This window comes from Papilio machaon, chromosome 5, assembly GCF_912999745.1.
Source record: "Papilio machaon chromosome 5, ilPapMach1.1, whole genome shotgun sequence".
In the NCBI taxonomy this organism is placed as follows: Eukaryota; Metazoa; Arthropoda; class Insecta; order Lepidoptera; family Papilionidae; genus Papilio; species Papilio machaon.
In genome coordinates this window covers 4,321,891-4,343,985 of record NC_059990.1, presented here as the reverse complement: position 1 = coordinate 4,343,985, position 22,095 = coordinate 4,321,891, and the positions used below count along the sequence as shown (strand labels likewise).

Genomic DNA, 22,095 nt, shown 5'->3' with positions numbered 1-22,095 from the left:
TTTCGGAATTACATTGGCATATGCATATGAACGCGTCAACAAACTACTCTGAATATCGTAGTTGCAACATGGTATAGTGTCAATACCGCAGGGAACACACCACTGTCATTTTGCTTGAATTGTATCGACGGATTATTATTTCAGATTGTATTTTGTTATTGTGGAAACTAGGTCAGCGATATTGAACACAACATAGTTTTATAGAGAAATATTTTAACCACTGGGGACGAAACAATTATAACATTGCGCTAATTACACACCAGTATATATAGGTATAGAATTAACTAGACAAACCTAGATAATTGTATTCGCCTCACGCCAGTTGTTTGATAGAAATAATACAGATATACAACGGTTCTAACTGTCGCGAAAGAGGACCGGATACGTCGCGAACGCTTGCTGGAAAAAAAAGAAATTCATTCCTAGTAGTAGTCGTCTTCCTACACCCGAGTGTACACGACTGTATACGAGAATCAAATGTAAAACAAATCTTTATTCAGCGAATAATTCTAACTCTGTTAAAGTTTTACAACGTCTGTATATCTTTGTGTGACATTAAAGTTACAAAGAAAAAGGTTAAATTGAATTTGAGGTGAGACGCTTGTCTTGCATTTGAATTAGGCATGAAACATTTACTGATTGATTCCCTTTAGAAAAATCAAACTGTTTTGTTATTCACGAGAGGGCTTGCGAAACATCAACTCACAAGAAATTAGGTATATTCAGCGGGGATTTTCATTTTCAAGTTTAGGGTATTTTTATTATTTCGTGTTTGGATTATTTAAACAGTTCTTTGGTAACATTAAATTGACTGCCGTGTCTTAAAGTTTTTTTTTGCTAGTCGAAATAAACAATAATTACTCGCCGGCGATAGTACGTTACATCGTTTAGTTATTGAAGTTTTAAACAAATTGATTATAGTACAAGAAAACTAAGACTATTAACTAAATATTAAATTTAACAAGATTATAACTTTTATACTAGACCTACTAGGTTCGTAGTCAGACCAAAAACCAATAAATTCACATAATTAAGCAGTAAAGTAACATTATCTTAATGAAGAGAACTTCGTCGTCACCGCGACGTTCATTCCAAGACGTCGTCAAATAAACAACAGCGCGTAGTTTAATTTAAACGGCTGCGGGAGATGCGCCGGCGCCGCTGCATCGTCTCGCTAATTTGTCGGAACCGACATGTGCAATGCAGACAATTATGATGTACACGACAGCCGCATTAAAATGATACGCTCGCTGGCATTAGCGTTCGACATGTTAGGCGCTGATGAAAAATAACACAAAAAATTAGCAGACAATTTTGGTGAGATAATTGGAAAGTATTTAGATCTTGGAATTTCAATACGATTTCAATTTATAAAAGTACTAGCATTGTCCGCGACTTCGTCAGCGCAGGATTTAAAAAGTAGCCTATAAAAATGCCCGCGTGAATAAGCTTCATTCCCAGTACCGTCAAAATCAGTTCAGCCGTTCTAAAGATTACCCGGAACAAACGTGACGTTGCAGAGAGACATACAGACAGACAAAAATTGGTTTTTCGTTATCTGCAATGCAAACACATCACGTGTGCGAAATATCTTTTTTCTCGATATTAGATACAAACACTCCAATTTTATGATATAGATTTTTACAATGAAACGCCAATAGCCAAATGGTAAAGGGTGCGGATTTCCGATAACGTGATAGAGGGATCGAATCCCGCTATTCGACAATTGTCGTAAACCTTATTCTAGAGCTTAGTTGGAACGTTATATGAAGTTTGAACAAAAATCTGCATTTTTTTTAAATAAAACATTTTATATGATAAATCTAAACTGTATACTTTAAAAAATAAAGTTTAAATAAATAACAACGCTGTCCAAGCGACAGCAAACATTTAAAAATAAATCTGAAAATGGCTGCCAAAGTTCGAGTGATTGATTCCCGTATTGGAAGCGGGTCTCTCCAGTTCCCTTTCAGACTACATCGTAAAATGGCGTATGGACAATTTATTGGTCGAACGCTGTTTAACCCATTCTGGTGTAGGCAGATTTACGACAGCGGTCCCTCACGAAAACGATTACGTCTTCGCGACCGAGCCTAACAAACAACTCAGTCGTGATTGACTACCACACCATTCATGAATACTGCGGATAAACGGACTGAAACGAAGAAAGAATTCTCACTTTTTTCATGAGATCGTAATTAGGTCGTAATTAGAATTAAACTAGCCGCCGTCCACGATTTCGTCCGCACGGTGTTAAAAAAACTTAATTAGTAACTTATGTGTTCTTCTAGCCTATGTTCTACATCTAGGCCAAACTTCAGCGAGATCCATTTAGCCGTTCTGGATATCCAACATCAATCCATCCATCCATACATGCAAACATTCGCGTGTATAGTATCAGTAAGAAGTAAGATTGTGACATTATAAGATTTACTATCATAAAGAACATGTTTCGTTAATAAAGCCCTAATGATTTATTTAGATACTTATTTTTCAAATTACGGAGGACTTTTCTCATAGATTTACTTAATAAGATAAAATAATTTTTATAAACTTCAGTAAAAATAAAAAAAGACTAAATTTATCATGTTTCTCCATTTGAAATAATAGTTGTCAAAATTACAAACATTATTTTCATTTCCAAAAGCTTAAATACAAACTTTAACCTGTTCTAAGAACTTTTTAATTACGAAAAACTACCTGAAACATTCTAGAGCTGGATGAATTCTGTCAGCGATGAATTTTATAACGTTGCATCATTTATAACCAGCAAAAAACGCTGTCCATAACTAATCCATTAGCAAGTGACTGTTCGACGCTCTGCTGACTGCCGCTGGATACTTTTTAAAACAGATTCTGTGTACCTACGGATTTACACTGTTGAAACATTTGTTTGAAACATATTGACATCCCTTTTATACTCTTGGAGTAACAGATATAACAATATGCCGTAATGGAAATGTCACGACAGTTAAATATCACGGTTTTATCGAATCCATTTAAAGTTTGATACGCACGATATATTTAAATTTATTTCCAATATAACTTTAGTTTTATAAATATTCAAATGTTCGAGTATATTTTGAAACAGAAATTATTTGTTTAAACATAAAAAGTATTATATCGAGTCTACTTAAAATGTTTTAAATTGATCATCAGAATTGAGTCGCAAATAAACTGATGCATAATAAAAGGGGCCGCTCAATGTCTTTAATATGCTTTTACAGTTTTTAATTATTAGACTTTAAAATATCTTGTTCTATTATTAGACTTTAAAATATCTTTAAATTATCTTGCTAATATTATAATTGTAAGACTTTAAATGGATAAATGGATGGATAGACGTTTGTTAGAAGGTATCTCCGTAACAGTTCAAAGGATCTTGACGTTTGGCGCAAATGTAGAACATAGTCTGGAAGAACACATAGACTAATTATCAAGTTTTTTTTTGAATTCAGAAACATCAGACATCTAGTTACGTTATAAAATTGGTTAAGACCCGAAGAGTTTAATTAAAATCCTGAAAACTTTAAAGTCAAACTATTTTCATTTGAGCTCAGATGTTACAGCTGCTTTACAAATGTTCACAATCTGACTGAAGTGAAACCGACTGGTGTCCGAAATACTTCGACACTGTTTAAAGGATGCTGTTTACTATGCTGAGAACAAGTAAAAAAAACACACAACAGAAGAAATTATTACCCGAAATATTACCCTCGTTACAGTTACGAATGTAAAATAAAACAACATAATAAAAAAATGAGAATAAATTTAAAAACTCGTGCAATCTTCCTGGAGTAACACAAAAGCTTTAAAAGACAAAAGTAAACCTAAAGAAAGTCTCGAATAAAACAATATAAAAGAAATCTCTCTTAACATAAGATAGCAGACTGGAAAATCTTTCGTTTCAATATGAATAAAGGGGTACAAATTTATTTCCCACCGCAAACTCTAACATACGTACTTAAGTAGGAGCTTACGATGACTTAAATAAACTATAATTTAACAGAGGAAGCTTTTTCGTTCACGAAGCACAGTTTGAACACAGAGCAACGTGCAGAGAGTATGTATAGTCCTGAACTACGTATTCATGAAAGCAATTTGCCTGTTCTTTGTTCTAAAATTGTGTCGCACTCCAAATTTCAACAGATGTTCAAATCAAAGAATCTAGTAAAATGTCAATTTGTTTCTAATACTATTTTACATTATGACGAACAAACAATAATCGCATTTTAAATTTTCAAGGTTAAACACGTAACATCCTTATAATATCTAAAATATTATAATGCAACAATCTAATTCAATATTAAAAAGTATGTATACAGAAAACCCGTTTTTAATCTCGCAACAAGATATTTTTATTTGCTCTTATATCTTTTCAAAAGTATTTTTGTCTCTATGTGCTATAAACTAATAACTTGACTTCTAACTTTAGCGATACAAACATTATTTTTCTGTAATAATAATTATTTTAAAATGAATTATTTAACATGAGTTATTTCAATCATCTAGCGCATACGTGACAAGTTATATCAATCGTATAACGTTGATCTGTTATTGTGGTAAGTCATAAACTTTTGATTAGGACATCGTTTGCCACTACCAAATGGAAATCAATTTTACGGATCAGTACTGGCAGAGGCAAGCCCGTTGAATTCCAGCAGTCGTGATGTGCCCATGAATACAAGTTGCCCGATCGCTGTTCCAAGAATATCCGGATGGATACACGACGCATTCGCTCCGAGCGAGGCGCCTTATACCTAAATTAATTTTCTACTATGATCAGTCAGCCGTGATAAACATGATATAGCTCCAATATGGAACCATCTCACAAGCATCTAAGACATAATACCAATATGTATATATTATAACTTAATTTTAATTAAAATAACATGAAAGTTATAAAATTAATTAAACAAAATTAGATAGTCTCAAACAACTTTAAATGGCAAATAAAATTGTGCCAATTATTTACAGAGGTATTCAAATTCACCGTCACTTTCGCTGACAAATACATTAACAAATTTTATATCTCGCACCATTAATTAATACGGGAGCTAAAGTCCGCGGTTAATCAGTATATTTATCTAACGATCAGAGATTTACAATATCCATCAGATGTCACGTCGATAGGAGCGACGAAGCGGTATCAATATCCCATCGCTCCGTACATGACACATTCATTGGTGACATGCGACACGGACGCACGCATTTACTGATGATAGCTTTTTTTAAAAGTCTTGTGTAAAACTAATGTACTGCAATCGTATATGCTCTTCTTACTGTGTATTTGTATTCTTTACTTATATTTTTTCAATTTAAAGGATAACGTTTTAATAATCGCAAACACGTGTTTTAAATAAAAATTTAAAACAAAATCGATAAAACTTCAAAAAATATAATACATATTCGTTTTTAGATTACAAATATAAAAGGGTCACGTGATTTATTCACGCGCGATTAATATATGTGTATGACATTTTTGATTTATCTTTGTGTATTTTATCAAAAACAATCAAAAATAATCAGTAGTTCCGCCGAGCGGCGAGTGGCGCGCGTCGAGCTGCGGCGACGGAAGTCAGTCCAAGCTGATTAATGAACTGCCTTCACCGACTTGAAAATGAACCCTATTACTTAACTAACTTATCGTCTGAAGAAAGAAAACACTCTAATTGCCGACTTTTAGCCGTGCGAGAGCTTTCAAATAATTTTTATTATAAGCGTCGTTCTATATTGAGAATTATGACGTTAAAATCTTTGCCACTTCTTCAATTTAACACAGGAACGATAAAGGATTTCATTTTTGTATCTGCACATTCTTTGTCATAATTTCTGATGATTATGATGTTGTGAACAAGCTAAGAAAGAAGGATAAACGGAAATTTAAAAGCCTAGCGTTTCCAATAAGCTTTGATAGTAATGAAAACGTTTTAACGTTTTTAAAGGATACAACAAACACAAAGAAACAGAGAGTAACACATTTCCTAAACTAAATTTGATTGTCATTGGCGAATTCATTTCGGTGTATTTGGACGCTCGAACAAAAATTATTACCACATTATATTTGTACTGTCATTGTAACCTAAGATCCCTTTCACAGTAACGTCTACATTTTTTTTTCGGATGTGCCCTAGAATATCATTGATTAAATTTCTTTATAGCTTAAGTACAATTGTTTATGTTTGCTTTATTTCAAAAAAATATCCAATTATCGATATTTTCATTGCCGTATGTAATTAAAACTGCCAGTGTCTTAAAGAAAAATAAACCATAAACTTTGAATGATATCGGGTATAATAAGCCTTATAATTTCTTTCCAATTTTACAATAGAAGCATTAGCATTTCACATTATGCTGGGCGCATTCTTTGTCTACACAGAAAGCTTAATTTTTTAATATTCTTTTGAGTTCTTAGAGCTTTTTAATAACCACTCATTTAAAAATTATACTAAACTTAATTATTTTTTGATAAAATACAAAATACATGTAATCTAATAATAGTAATAGTTTTGGTTAAGCTAAAGATTTTATTTATTTTAAAATACACTTTTAAATAATATTACAGAAATACAGTATGTTCGCTTCACTAGAATACACTGCTACAGTATAAATATGTGAAAGAAACTAGTCGATAAACAGACTTAAATAGCAATATTGTAATTAGAAACCTTAAATATTGCCTTCACATTAATTATTTCCCTCCCCAGTTACTAAATCCAAAATAAACTAAAAGTACCGACGTTTATTTATACGACAGTAAGTATCGAAAGCTTACTGTTTCAATTTCCGAACCGCCAGCCTCTCTAAAACTAACATTAGACGCTGATTTATTGATTCGATTTGTTAGTGCTAAACATCTTACTAATACTAGAATACTACCGTTTATAGCAATATACTAATATCACATAGATGTTGCGAAATAATTTCCATTTATTGTATTTTAATACCTCCATTAAGTTATTCCATGGTTCGATGGTTATATAAGGAAAAAAAATTGTTGTTTATTTCTTGATTTATAATTATACCAAGGCAAAGTGGGTGGTCATCCTCTCGCTTCGAAAATGCGTATCGAATCCTTGATGGTAAGGTAAAATATTTTTTTAAACGTAGACGGTTACAGATTGACCATCAAAATATTAATTATCTCAACATGAAATTAATCAATATCAACAATAAAAACTATTATCTGAATACAATAAAAAAAAACATACAAAGTCAAAACTAATTGCAAATTATTACAAGAAAGACTTAAAATTAAACGAGCTATTGTTTCAATGAATAATACTAAGAATACATTAAGTACAATGTATTCATTACTTAAGATAAAGTATTGTTTAGATCATATTCTGATTGCACAAGTACGTTGAACCGTGATTCATGCGAGACTTTACACCGACATGTCAGCGGTAAGAATTCCTATAACATATTGTGAAATCATTAAGTTTATTGTGAGAATGATTTGTAAAGCAGATCTTATTATTTTGGTGAGTTTTACGAATCAGTTGCAATCTTCTTTCTTAAAACTGCAGTAATGACCTCACACGATTAATTACTTGCACATCACATTGCACATGAAGCTTATTCAATAAAGTTTAATAAATAGTGTTATTATTTGAAGGCATACAAGTAGGAACTATGTGAGCGCGTGGGGTAATGCGCTGCGGAGTTGGACGCACACCAATATTTATCAAAGGCAGATTTATGTGCCGCGGCGACGAAGGCTGCGATGCTATCTTCGACCTTTGCCACGCCGTGCCGCTGCCGCCAAGCCGAGCCCCTATTATTGTTGTTCCATTGCAATTGAATACATGAATCGAACATCAAAGTACGAAGAGTAGAATGGTAATCATATATAAGCCATACTAAAATTCGCAGATACCCTTAGATGGTTATCTATAAATCCAATAAAGTTGGTATAACTTAACTCTAAAATAAATAAATGTTTGGTAACAAAGCACTACACTCGACTCGAAGTCATATTTTAAATAAACGAACGTCTTCACGCTCCTATGATCTAGAAAATAAATGGATGCACAATTTTTCGTGTTTCGCTGGGGCGTTAAATTATGCGTTTATCATTTAGGGATGTTTACAAAGAGTCTCCCGCGGGATAAAATTGAAACAGCTGGAGCGTTGCCAGGCGAGAGACACGCAATAATGCCATTTTATGTGCAATACCAGCCTATATATCTATTAAGACTATTTAGTCTATATATCCGACAATTTATGAATTTTAGCTATTGTCATTTAAAAACTCGCATTAAGTATTTTTTTATAAAACGTGTTTAAGTTAAAACAATTGATATATTAATCTTACTATATATTATAAATTCGAATGTTTAGATGGATGGATGGATGTTTGTTTGAAGGTATCACCGTAACGGTTCTACAGATCTTGGTGAAGTTTTGCATAAATGTGCAACATACTCTGGAAGAACACATAGGCTACTTATTACTTTTTTTCTGGGCGAACGGAGTCGCAGGCGCCAGCTAGTTAGTGAATAAAATAAATACAACCATGTTAGATGTTTAATTCAGATTCAGTGTACATTCTCTATAATAATAATGAAATGGTTACAACACATCCAGTTTAAAATCGTGCGTCCTTTTATTTGCGCACATATTCAGTTCCTATGTATGTGCCTAAATAAAATATTTTTCGAGCGACGTCTTATAAAATCTGGTAAACCATGAAAACTTTTCCTTGGTAAAAGCTACTTTCTTTATTTGTATCGATATTGAACATCCACAAAAAATAATAGCATAAAGTCATAGAAGCGTAATTTCGCACGCAACACATATAAAATAGTTGTCCTATTTGTCTCATGATATCGTAGCGTTTACTGCCAAGATATCGCTGGCTCTCTTTATCATTTCCGTTAGATTACCGCGATCGCGCCCCGAGGAAACAGAATATCAAAAATAAGCAGAGAAATTGGAAGCGTGGTCGCTTGCAGGAACAATAGTCCTCTGACTTTAAGAGACAGGACCTGTCAACGCAAGCATTGTTTGCTTATTGCATAAGTTTGTAAATTTTTCAGTCAGTACGCCTCCATGAAAACATTTGTGTGTATCATTGTCACCTTTACCTTATTCCCCATGAAAAGTAGTGTGTATTGAGTTAATCCGATTCTTTATATAGTCAAAGCAATTGTCAGACAAAAGTACCTACCTACATTGTACACAGAAATAACTCGCGACGAAGTATACAACGAATTGAAAATAAACTCCGGCTTCAAATGTCGCCATGAAATTTTAAGCTTGGACATTTGCGATCATATACGACGGACGTTGACATGGCATTTTCTATGCACTTTCGCTCCACTTATTTTTGGATTAAATTAGATGTGATTGTTCGTTCTTTGTTCACAAATAATAATAATACACGACTACAACTTGTTATATAATAAAGGAAAATGTTCAACTTTTTAAAACAATATTAAATACAAATAACACTAATGGAATTCATGAATGAAACGACAATAAAAGTAATCTGTTCTTATACGTTTTGGACGTTGCCGGTGAGTCGGGCTCGAGTTGTTTGAGTTTATTTACGCCGTTTGTGTCGCCTCGCACCCGTTGGAGTCTGTCCAACAGTTTTACACAATCATTCCACTCAACTAAGCGTTGTCATAAACAAAACCCGGCAGGTATGAATTGCACAAAAAATTGTAGTATAATTGCCGTCGCCGCTGTGTTGCACGGCTCGCTTTTAGCTCTATCAATTTTTAACGGCCAACACTGAATCGTTAATTTATTTTATGTCGACCAACTTGGCGCTGTTACAGACCGCACGTATTGATTTCAAAGCTGTTAGCGACACGATATCAGAATATGTATCTTACACTTAAGTATAGGAAGTTGTATAGTTAAAAAATTATAATACACGTTTGAAATAATAATTAAAGTTCTGCCTTATATTTAGTCATGTTATTGTAACATTAATCGTATTTATTGATAAAACTTAGGAATCTCAATCGTATAGTCATCCCAGAATTAATTCTACTCTAGGTTAATTTTAAATCTGGATCAACCGAAGCACTTCATCATCAAAATATCACAGTAGTTTAAACGTAAACCTATTTGATTCAACAATATAAGAAATTATTAAAAACGTCTAAAAATATTTAAACTTCCGATACATAATTGAAACTGAACTTTTCCACCGTATGCTAGAAAGTAAATCTTCCAGGAAACACAAGGAAAAGAAATTTAAAATATGAGGAACTGTTTGAATTTCATTTTAAATAAGAGTTTTGATTCTCCAATCCTTTATTTGGCAAGCGCGAGGGATGTCGCCGAGCCAAATAGGTCGCCACTAAATGAATCAAAGCGTGAACTTAACTGGCATTACGTTTATTGTCAAAGTTTAAATTATGGAATAGTTAATACAGTTTACTCGCTTTCACATAAAAATTAAATCGTGAAACATACTCGGCGTTATTAAAGAGTAGTTCTTTCATAAAACAAACAATCGTATATTCTCACTTTTACAACCAGTCTTGGCCGGACTTAACTGCGTTGGTAAACTCTTTAGATAACTATGTATTAGACACCTGCTATTCGGGCCGTATGTTTATTGCTGTTAAATATAGGTGCTATCTATAAAATATGACTTAAGCTTGAAATCTCCTTACGTTCAGTTTATTTAACGACCACCCATCACACAAGTTTACACCCACGACGACTTGACGAAATTATACAAAGCTTGTATGATTCAGTGGCAACGCTTGTTAATTGGAAGAATACGGATTCCTATTTGTCTTATGACTTTTTAGTTACGACTTAGATGTTCATATTTATAGTCTTGTACATTGTAGAATAACGCCGCTATTAATGTTTACAAAGCTATAATTACTATTTGACAACTCCGGCAATCAAACATAGAACTCTATTTTAAACAACAAAGGCAAAATTAGAGGTAAATTTAATGAATTTTATTTTTTCCTAGACGTTCTAGTAAATATTATATCACGCCATTATTTTTTTATAATTAAGCGTATTGCGTTAGTATTAAAACTATTTTCACTAGACTGTTTCGATTCACTGCTTATCCTTTTTAATAATACTATGCTTTCTATAACTGGCTGGCACATCTGTTATTGATCATAACGAATCTCAATAGATTTTAAGTAATAAATAATTTAGTACGCAACACTAATACTTAGAACAACTAGAATGAGTGGTGGTAGATATACAATATGATATTCGTTCTCTAAACATAAATACTTTATAAAAATATTCCATTTTAAAATGACACGATTTATATCATTTCTAAATATTTAATAAAGTAAATATTAAAGCAATGAAATTACTGATTTTTAAAATTTTTATTTTACATATTTATTTCCGCAGCTTGAAGTAAAACAACTTATATTTAAGTGCTTTTATAAGTACATCGTTTCTGTGCAATATATAAATTAAATGATAAAAATTTAAATAATTTAAAGCCCAGCGGTAAAATTCGCGTGAATGTTTTAAACTACGTTAATAATTATTCGAAATAGTTGAGGTTCTTCGGTACCATTTGATTCAAATTTATTTTATAAAGTTTAACTAATACTCGACCAGAATCTCTACTAGTACTAAATGTTCTTTTAATCGTTAAAAAATACCGCTTTATCATATCAAATATAAATCGACAGCTGACGTGAAAATTACTAGTCAAACGCTCTACCTTTCATCCAGAAAAAAAAGAAAAAACTGACAACACCCTCCATGCCGTCATACCAAGGGATGTCTTAACTATGTCAATTAGTGACATAACGTTTTGGATTTATGTTTTTAAAGCAATCGCCACAATGCAATAAATTATTACAAAACGCATTTAGAAAAAGACAAGTGAAATGATTGAATAACCTATATTACCTTTCATTGATTGTTCTAGCAGAATTTGAAGAAACGGCCATCTTAAAACCCTTCTTGTTACAATTGGCTGTATCTATTGAGAGTATTTTTCACATCATGATGATAATCATTTGTAAGTACACCAACTCGAAAATAAAGGAATGAAGGTCTATTAACTGTATTTCATGTAAAGGCAAAATAGTTCGCAATCACAGCCGCCCACAATACAATAAGATTTACCGTTACTTTTTAAAATAGGGTACGCGATAGTGTCCACGGTCTCTCAGCTTATATCGACTGAGGTATTGTGAGGACGGTCTTTGTGCAGTCATGCTAATTCTTATCGGTTAACAGCCAGCTAATATTTAAATAGCAGTTATCTTAATTACAACTACTTCGTTCATTCCGAATGTTTATCACTTTATTGCAAAAAAAAGCAGCAATGTTCCCACAGCAATTTTGTGATTTACTCGTTTGCATTGTATTTAGATGGAGACAGTATTAATGTACTTAAATGTATTGCAGTAATGTGTCTTAAAATAATGATCAAACATAATTATAGTATATGAAAATGTAACAAAATATATAAGGTGCATTCCATTTTAGATAAAAAAGAATAAGTAATAAAAAATGTTCTTGTACATGCGACAACAAGAAAATGACTCGCACGTCTCCGCCACACTACATTCACTTCAATTATCCTTATAAAACTAATCTAAAGCAAAGTGTGCTATAAACATATCCAAAGCCAACAAATAGTTGAACATAATCTTTAAAATCTTCAATAAAACGGGTTTGAATGCTTTGAATAGAATGCCAATAGACGTAACAGCTACAAACGCTTTGATCTCGCATTTCACGTAATGGTGGAATGAAATAAAATGCCTTCGTGTTAGGCATCTATTTATACCGCAGTCGTGTCAAATTACGATCTACATGTAGCGGTTTATCTCGGCTAGGGGTTCAACGTCAGTCAATCTGAGGTGCATGTCTGTCAGTCCAATTTACACTGGCTCGCCGTCGCTCTCCGTCGCTCTCCATCGACCCTCCATCGCTAATTCAACAAGATCTATAAAGCTCATTTAACATACAAATCCCGCACAGCGGTAAAGCACGCCGGGATATTAGTTATCTATCGAATCCATTTTAAAATTCAATCCCAATCGTGTATCCAATTAGTTTGTTTCCGAAATCTATTCGATAGTCTGTTTATTTAAATAACATAGAGATGATAGAAAATTATTTGATGCGTCATTCATAATATCTGAAGATGTACTTATACTTAAATTCAGTTGGACTTTTATTTAAATACGAGCTTATTACTTAACTCTAGTGTGCTTACAGACTCTAGTGTGCATAGAGTTTACTCATTGGCTTGTTTTTATTGATATATTTTTTACTAAGTATACCACAAAAATTACTTATAACTGTTGTTCTAATAAGGGCAATAATTATTAATTAGAGGTAAACTCCAGGCGAGGTAGTCGAGAGCTCAGCATAATACAGTTACATTTGTAATTACAGCTCACCTAAATCTCCTACGAATTGATTAACTGATTCAATTAATTCTAAGAGTAATCTTATTAATAATTAGAGTTTAGATGAAATATTTTTTGTGTTGGCGTCGGGCTCTAATTATTGTTAAAAACAAAAATAGGACTATATCAAGGTAAATAGATATTGCACATAATTTCCTTTGCTTACAACCGTACAATCAATGACTGATAACTCCAAATACCAGTCTCGGTGAGACATGACTTATTTTTAGTCTTTTAAAAGCTGTTTTAAAATGTCTTAGTGCACAAATCTTTATACATATAATTGTTAAATGAAAAACTAACAATTTTTAATAATCCGAAATGTTTTTTTACCGAGGATTTTTTGAGTCCAAAATCTCTGTATAAAACATATCGTCATCCCTGTCATTATCTTTGACAAGAAAGAGATAACAATATATCTTAAACGGAGTTTTTGGTCTCAGAAACACAAGGTTAATTACATAAATTACGGATAATACATCATCACATTGCGTGCGCATTGCACTAAATTGTGAACGAAAGATCTATTTTTAATATAATACATTTTTGAAAATATATTAACACGTCAGCGATGTTTTTAAGGCCATATAATGGTCGAATTCCGAACATACTGGCGGTGTATAAGTCCATATTAAACGGCGATAACATCGAGCCTCGCTGTCGGAACGATTTCTGTCAGACCACACGCTAAGCCCAGTATATGCCGGCACCTCAATATATCTGATCATAACGGTAAAATAATACAATAAGACAGATACTACGGCAGACTTAATATATGTAGCGAACATTTGGAATGGAGTTAACGGTCATATGTACCTACATAACTTAAATAGATCATCTATGTATCACCGTATAACGAAATACCAATCGAATTGAGAACCTGCTCCTTTTGAAGTCGATTAATAATAACGCAAATACTGATGCATCCCGCATAAAAAAATTCACGTTCTTAGAAAATTTAAAATAGTTAATCAAGACGAATCGATTGAAGTGGTGAACGATCCTCCTCAATCCTGCCATTGCTGTATTTTCATATTGCTTTTTATTTTTTTTATAATTAGCAAATTTTTGAAAATAAGCTTGTAAGCTTGTACTAGAATAATTCCGTCGGGAATAAGCGTACCCCTAACAATCCGGTTCCAGCCTTTGTATTTGCCTTCTCGCTTAAGGTTACGTTACACACTATGATCGTGAACTTTCCGCGGTCTTCGAACCTGCAACAATTTGCTCAAGTGTGTACAGGAATTCCTTTGAGTTGCAATGTCGTAAGCTTCGTCAGTTTTAGTTTTTATACTTCAGAGCAGTTTTGTAAACATAATGCAACAGTGTTTACGATTGGAACATGTTGCGAACAGTATAATGTGAACTGCTTAGTGCAATACAAATGCTTAGACACAACATTTGTAGCGTAACAATCTATACCTACGTGTCTAGCACCTAATGTTTTCTTACAAAGAGATCGGTTTACTGATAAGAATAAACAGTATCATATTACTTTTCTTGCTGGTGTTTATTCGACGTGTATTTGTTAACATATAAAGGTGAGTTTGCACTGCCGAAACATTGTATATGTTTTTTTATATTTTTTTTAAATAATAAGAGGAATGACGTTTTTAAATAATGAGTGTACGATCCGGAGGAAAAACTTTAGATAAGCTACATAGAATAGGATAAGGACAACGAGATGATAACATCTGTATCGGCAATGAAAACTCACACTAACTTGAGGTTCATCTTCCCATTACACTTTATTATAAGTATAATATAAAACTGTCTATTTCTCCTGTCAAAGGCAAACACTGTTGTCTCTATATAAATTCATATAAGGCCCTTTATACATAAGGAAACCTAAATATTCCAGACTAATATTGTATACATGAGTCGCAAGTACCGCATGTCGTACACACTACGTTGTATCGCGACACAATAGCAACTGTATATTCTCCAGGTCTTCTCCGCGATCTTGAAAATCGCAGCGTCTTTTCTCATGATAATATTGACAAACAGGTAGCAAGAGATTAGCTTTAGCTACCAAAGAAAATGTCGGCGACCTCTATGACATTATATTGCGTAATTCGCTTACAGACTATAATCGCTGGGTATCGAAGATTAACATTGCCTTGTGTACGAAGGGCCTAAGTAATAATGCGTTGATATTGACCACGGACGTGTATTGTTGTCGTAGACAATGTAATGAAATTGAATATCATAACAGTAACGCAATGTTCCTGTTATAGAAATCTATATAACTATATAATATTAATATATAAACGTCTGGCTGTAACATCGCCGACATACCTACATATGTACTGTAATATTCTATAAAAATTAAAACGCCTATGTCTATTACACTACAAGGGCTTTAATTTCACGCAGATGTTCATATTCGTTAACAAGACGTTGTTTTATGTAATTTTATAGTTGTAAAAAATCGAAATAACTAAATGAATCAGTATATAAATAAACTTATTTACCATTCGCACAAATTCATCACTAATGTTATATACAAATTAGTAAACATCTGCACAACTGCGATGTACTTTTTGCAGATTACACACTTTCCTTTTAGATACAACTATCATAGTTAGTGCTACGCTATAAAAGATCAAAGGCTTAGGAGCTTTGCTTTTAAAACTAAATAAGTCGTAGCTACAAAAGTACCTTTGCATTTTATCTGTGTAATGTACACACGTTAAATCTCGACCATAATTTTTTGCTTCATAAAGTCTGTCCTTTTTAATAACCTAATGGAGAGAAATACGCTCCGTATTCAATGTTATTTAAATCTACGCTTATAGTAAACCGATTTATCGGGATATATTTCAGAGCTCCCAAGAGATAAAAATAAGCCCGGCTCTTTTTAGTTAATCATGACTGTATTTTGTATATTATAATAATCTCGCCTGATATAATTTTGTTAGGATTAAAATCGGCATTGAACTTCGGGAAAATTTAAAACATTTTAATTGTTTTTTTTTTTTTGTTTTATAGTTATTGATTAGAGTAAAAGTTAATGTAATGTAATGTATTAATGATTCTTATCAGACAGATCTAAGTTTGTTTTACCTGAAGACTCTAAAAAAAAAAATATTTAGTTAGCAAAGATTGTCAAATATAAGTCTTAATATATTGTAACATTTCGATCATGATCATCATTTTAAAATGATATTTGAATCCAACACCTCAAAAGAAGTTTAAAACAAAAAATAAAAAGATAAACAATTGAAACTATAAATTAAAGCATACGTTCAGTAAGTAATTGAATGTCCCAGTATAAAGATTGGTTTTTATGTCCTATGTTTAAAACATCATCAATATGATAAATTGTACTTTCGTAAGAAAAACATAATGACTTCATGCAAACATCTAGTTAATGGATGTTTCCATTATAAAAATACCAACATAACGACGCTTCGAGGGCATCATAATAGAGCTGTGGAGCGTAACTTAAAGTTCGATTAAACTAGCATCTTTAATGGCTTAATTTAGCCAAGTGGACCGGAGCCGGGAGTCAGTTACCTGCGCGAGGGCACGCGGAGCCGGTTTGCAGTGATCCATCTACCCCCCCCCCCCACACCTCCCCGTCCCCCGCCGCCCTTCCACTTCCCATCCGAGACCCATCTCACATTCAAAACGTTTTTTTTTTTGCTCGACTGACTTCTCGCGATCAGGTTTACAATTCCTTATTTTTAAGTGAATTGCAAACATGCTCATTCTTCTAGTCGAAATGAACTTTGAAGCCAACGCAAGAGGTGTAACAAGTTAGCAGAACTAAAATTCATTTTCTTTCACTTTAAATACCCTAATAATATGGATAAACTTAATATTTGTAGATATTAAATTTTTCGACAAACAATAGATTACAATGGAAGGAAACACATATATGCTATTAATGCTTGAGCGATCATTCGTAACTAATACTCCATTCAACAGTAGCTCATTCATTCCGACATAATTATGCCTAATTTTTTCTTTCAACGTCACTCTAAATGGCTATTATTATGATAAATATTTTATTACCTTTCTTTATTTCAATATGGCGCTTTTTTCGTCGGCGCGTCAGTACGATGTCCCTGTTCTGTGCTAATGACGTCAAATTGTCGCCGTTCCGACTGTGTGGACGGCAGAAAGGAATTTGCCAATTTGAATTTTATAGCCGAAAATTAAATATTTATACAGACACGAAAATGCCCTTAGAAAAAAAGAATGCTTCTTGACTAAACGATTATTTTTGTTTGTCATGAATATTTCGTCAATTATAGCGCTTTTGTTTAATCTGAAAAAATAACAAGTTTAGTTATTTGAAGAATCTAAGTTATAGCTTATAGTGGCTTACGTAGCCATATGTTTGAATTATACTTAGACTTTAAGCTTACAGGAAAGGTCAAATTTAAGTTACAAGTATTTTAATTTTACGGACTATTTATCCGAATAACCGATTTCTTTACTGATCTTAGCTATTCAGTATCGTAAAAATGTATTATAACAGGTTTGGATAATTTTAAAACATCCGATCTTAATTACAATCTTAAAAATGATTTATTTAATGGTATACACGTCCATGAGAACACAGACAAGAACAAAAGGAAATGACGTCACAGTTGCAAAAGGAACGGAAGAAGTTTTAATCTAAAAGTACGATCGCCACGATTGCTGCATGCATATTGTTGCTATAAAGTTTTTATTGATAATGCGAATATATGTTAAAGATTTTTATTCTTAAAATATTCAAATACAATTCTTTTAACAGTTTCAACTATTCATATACTGTTTATATTCAAATTAAGTACCAATACTTAGCAATTTTGAACACAGTATGAGGGATAGCTTTTTAGATAAATAAATACCAAAGAGTTTCGAGTATAAAATCAACGAAATAAAAAGAAAGGCTTAATTTTAAACGAAATGAAAAATCTGATGGATGAGTAGTAAAATAAACATTTACGGCTAGGATTAAATGATAATTTTATCCCTAAACTGTTACAAGCTTTGGTTAAAAAAATATTTTATTCATACTGGATATATTTTAGACTGATATAAACTTACTGTAACTGTCTTAACATTCAGTGTCAGTTTGAAAATGTATGCGTGAACACAAAAAATGAACATTTAATTCCAACCTTAGTAAAAAAACAATAGCAATAATTTTTTAATTAAACAAAATAGCAATATTAAACAAATTACATATTATAATTACAGAAGTCGATATAACTGCTCGCGCATGACGTGATAGTGGAGTTCCCAACTAGTGTCGGTTTTAATTAACTGAAATTATAAAGTTACTGATTGCTTCTGCCTACACCTACACGGTACTAAGTTATTTGCCGTCATTTAGAGCTGTGGTAGTTTAGCATTCGCTTGAGTAGTCTTTAATTCCGTTAATCGTTACTTACCTGAGCCAAACGGCGATGAAATAGTTAGGAGTTTAGACGCTCATTTATCACTTGAATGAAAATTGATTAATAGAGAGAGAGATATATATATATATATATATATATATATATATATATATATAAGATAAAGCTAATAAGGTATAGAATACCACACATTTAAAACAGTAAAAAGGTTCAACTTCTCATTGATGAACAAAAGAACGGTACTTTGGATAAATGGTCTAAAGCCAGAGGTATTTAGCTCTATAGACAATTTGCAGAGTATTTTTTCTTTCCCTAATAACGACGATGAGTTAACCACCAAATTTGAATAAGCCGAAAGTCCACATAAGTCCGCTTTTAAAGTCAAACTTTTAAATAAATTATCGCTAACGTAAGGCATATCGGTGACGGGACTAGAGAATACAGATGTTATGTTTCTTTACAATTTCCGACCTTTTTTACGTAAACAATCAGTTAATAACAGAAATTATTCTTAAGAATTCTGGTAAAATAAAGTTATAATAATCCAACGACCGAACTTCATAATATTGCATCAATTAAAGTCAGATAAACAGTCTTTGTTTGCATTTGTATTGGAAACGCGTTGAAAGAAAATACGACAGCTGTTAAATCAATGTAGTAACGTGAGATTTCATTTTTAACCTTTTAATTATTAAATTGTTATTTCAAGATATAAAAAAGAAGGCATTATGTTCATTAACCTAATTACGAAAGATAAGCCGGTACCTATATTAAACAAAGCTAAGAGTGTGTTAGAAGGCGATCTTGTCGCATATTCGTAGCGCAAAAATCATAGCATTTATTATCGTTTCAGGAAATAAATCACTGTGAAAACTGCCATTTTTAGCAAATAAGTATATTAAAATAGAAACTTTATTGGTAATAACTAATAAGATTATGAAGACAACAACTTAAATTTAGCTACCGCAAAAACTGGAATTCATTACAGTCAATGACAAATGTGGCTGTGAAATTGTGGTCAATGAAAATTCTATCATTTTTTACAGTTTTTAGTGCTACCAGTAGTTACTATTTTAATTATTTATTGGATTATAAAGGACCAGTATACCAATATATAATATGCCGAACATTTTAGTACGCCAATATTACAACGGCTTATCATAGATCTTTATTTACCCGTTGATAAGATAAGCAGCCCCACATTTTGCTCATGCAATAGATATGAAAAGTTTGTAGTAGACTTAGTACAGGATGTTTGTAGCAATGTACACTTACCTCTATGATGCCGGACTCGGTGATGCGATACCGGACGACAGCACGGCTGCTCCTGGAAAGCGGTCCACGAATCCGCCACCACCGAGCATGCCATGGCTAGCAGCACTCCCCCGATCCACTGCCCGCCACCCATCCTGCCAGGTGCCGGTTTGATCTTCGCACATTCACCTAATACACGGCCTAGCCCGGTACTCGGAAACGGCGAACGACATCACCGTTCCACGACTACTAAATCAAACCAACTATTGTGTGCGTTAAATCAACAAACAATTCCCGAGAACTTCAACAATGTTTATCTATTTACGTTACGCACCTAAATCGAGTCTAGCCGAGATTACGCTTCCGTTGGTTGTTTAGAGTCGACTTTCAGTGATTAATCACGGCGGCTGTACTGCGAGCTCGTTATCTCGTATCGAGTTATAATCTGTTCGTGAGGGTTTACTTTGTTCGGCTCGCGTGATTTATTAGCCGGGAAAAAAGTATCGGCGCGAACGTAGCTACGTAGAGTTGTCGGATGAGATGCGGACCGACGTGCGCCGCCGACATCGCAGCGAGAGAGACTGAACTGAAACTGAACCCGATTCGCTCGACTCGACTCGAAATTAACGGACCGCCTCACGACTCGCGACCGGCTCGCACGCATCAAGACACGATGGACAGACTACACCTCGCTTTTACCCCTGACATGTATCCTTCACGGGAGAGGATGCCGGCGCGTTGTCGGTACGACTCCGTCTCGATCTGCACGATAAAAAAGCTCGCTTCGCTCTATCCGTTTAAGGAAAAGTTGTAAGTTAAAAAGTTTTGATAATTCGACCGATTCGTGGCCCTTCGCCGAGGGGAGATTTGACTAGGCAGTGACCCTCGGTGTCGTTACGAACATATTGTAATGAAGGGGATGCTTCGTATAAAAAGTAGTAAATTTACCTAATTTATGTTTTCGTAAGGATACGCACGAGAAAGTTTTATGTTTGTAAGCACGCGAAAGGAAGTAAGCAGTTTAGTTTTCTTTATATATGTTTAATAATAAGCATCGTGGTACGCAACGTGACTCAACGTTACCATGTCGTAAATTATTGACGGAATTCTAAACAAGTCGTTACCACGTCTACGGTGAAATAATTTCGAATAATTTATTTGAATACAAAAACATGAAATATCTATTAGAACAAATTTATGGCTACGTTGATAAACGTTTACTAAATCGCCTTTCGCAGCGAGATTGAGCACTCCATTCATCTCAAAGATAACTGGCTAAACAATCAGCACTTAGATTCATATTCATATTCATAGATTCATGTCGCAGTTGACTTTCGATAGTAAATTAAACTTATTTAGCTTCTGTAAAAAAAAAATATTTGCATTAATTTTGGCACTTTTTGAATAAAATGAAGAGCATTCTATGCTAAAACTTAAAGTAACATAACTAACGTAATGTGTTCAGTGAATATTTAAACTTAAGTAATTCTTAAACCAAATATTACAATTGAATATTCTTCCAGTAAGAATTAATAAATAATTTAAGATTTAATTTGAATAGTCGTAACATAACGACTTAACTTTGTACAAAATTAAAAAGTATTAACTTTTGAAAGTCGGTATAGCATCTGTCGTGCATTCGGGAGGGGAAAGATCTTTAACATCGCGGCTCCATTTTCATCAGTGCTTGAAGTTTTTCAATAAAAACTTTAGACGGCATTCGATTTACATACGGCGTGGATTCATTTATTTTCTGAAAGATTCCGCGAATAAAAGCGGTTGAAGGTTTGGGCATCCATTAAAGAAGAAAGGTCCTGGCACTCAGCTCGCCGCGGCCTCGGCCCATCGCCTCCCTAATATATTATGTCTTTGCTAAAATGTTCAATTATATATGCGAAGGCTACGACTCGGAACGTTCTTAACTTTAGGCAGCTTTGAATGTTTATTATCTAATTTACCATTTTTTCAAATTTTATAAAGTAACGGTTATTATTTTTACAATTAAAAAATTCCAATTATTATGTACTTATGTATAATTATAATATTCGTGTAGTTCGTGGCTTGAAACCATCAAAATGGATGGCAGTATCAGCAGGGGG

The 22,095-nt window shown here is 33.2% G+C and overlaps 1 protein-coding gene across 1 annotated transcript in view; it reads right to left on the bottom strand.

The window, feature by feature from the left end:
* Positions 1 to 20,797, bottom strand: part of LOC106708916 (semaphorin-2A) — a 45,915-nt gene extending 25,118 nt beyond the window's left edge. Inside the window, exon 1 of the mRNA XM_014500517.2 lies at positions 20,018 to 20,797. Coding sequence (XP_014356003.2) covers positions 20,018 to 20,150 — 133 coding nt within the window. The 5' untranslated portion in view covers positions 20,151 to 20,797. The remainder of the gene's footprint in view (positions 1 to 20,017) is intronic.
* Positions 20,798 to 22,095: the final 1,298 nt, after the last annotated feature.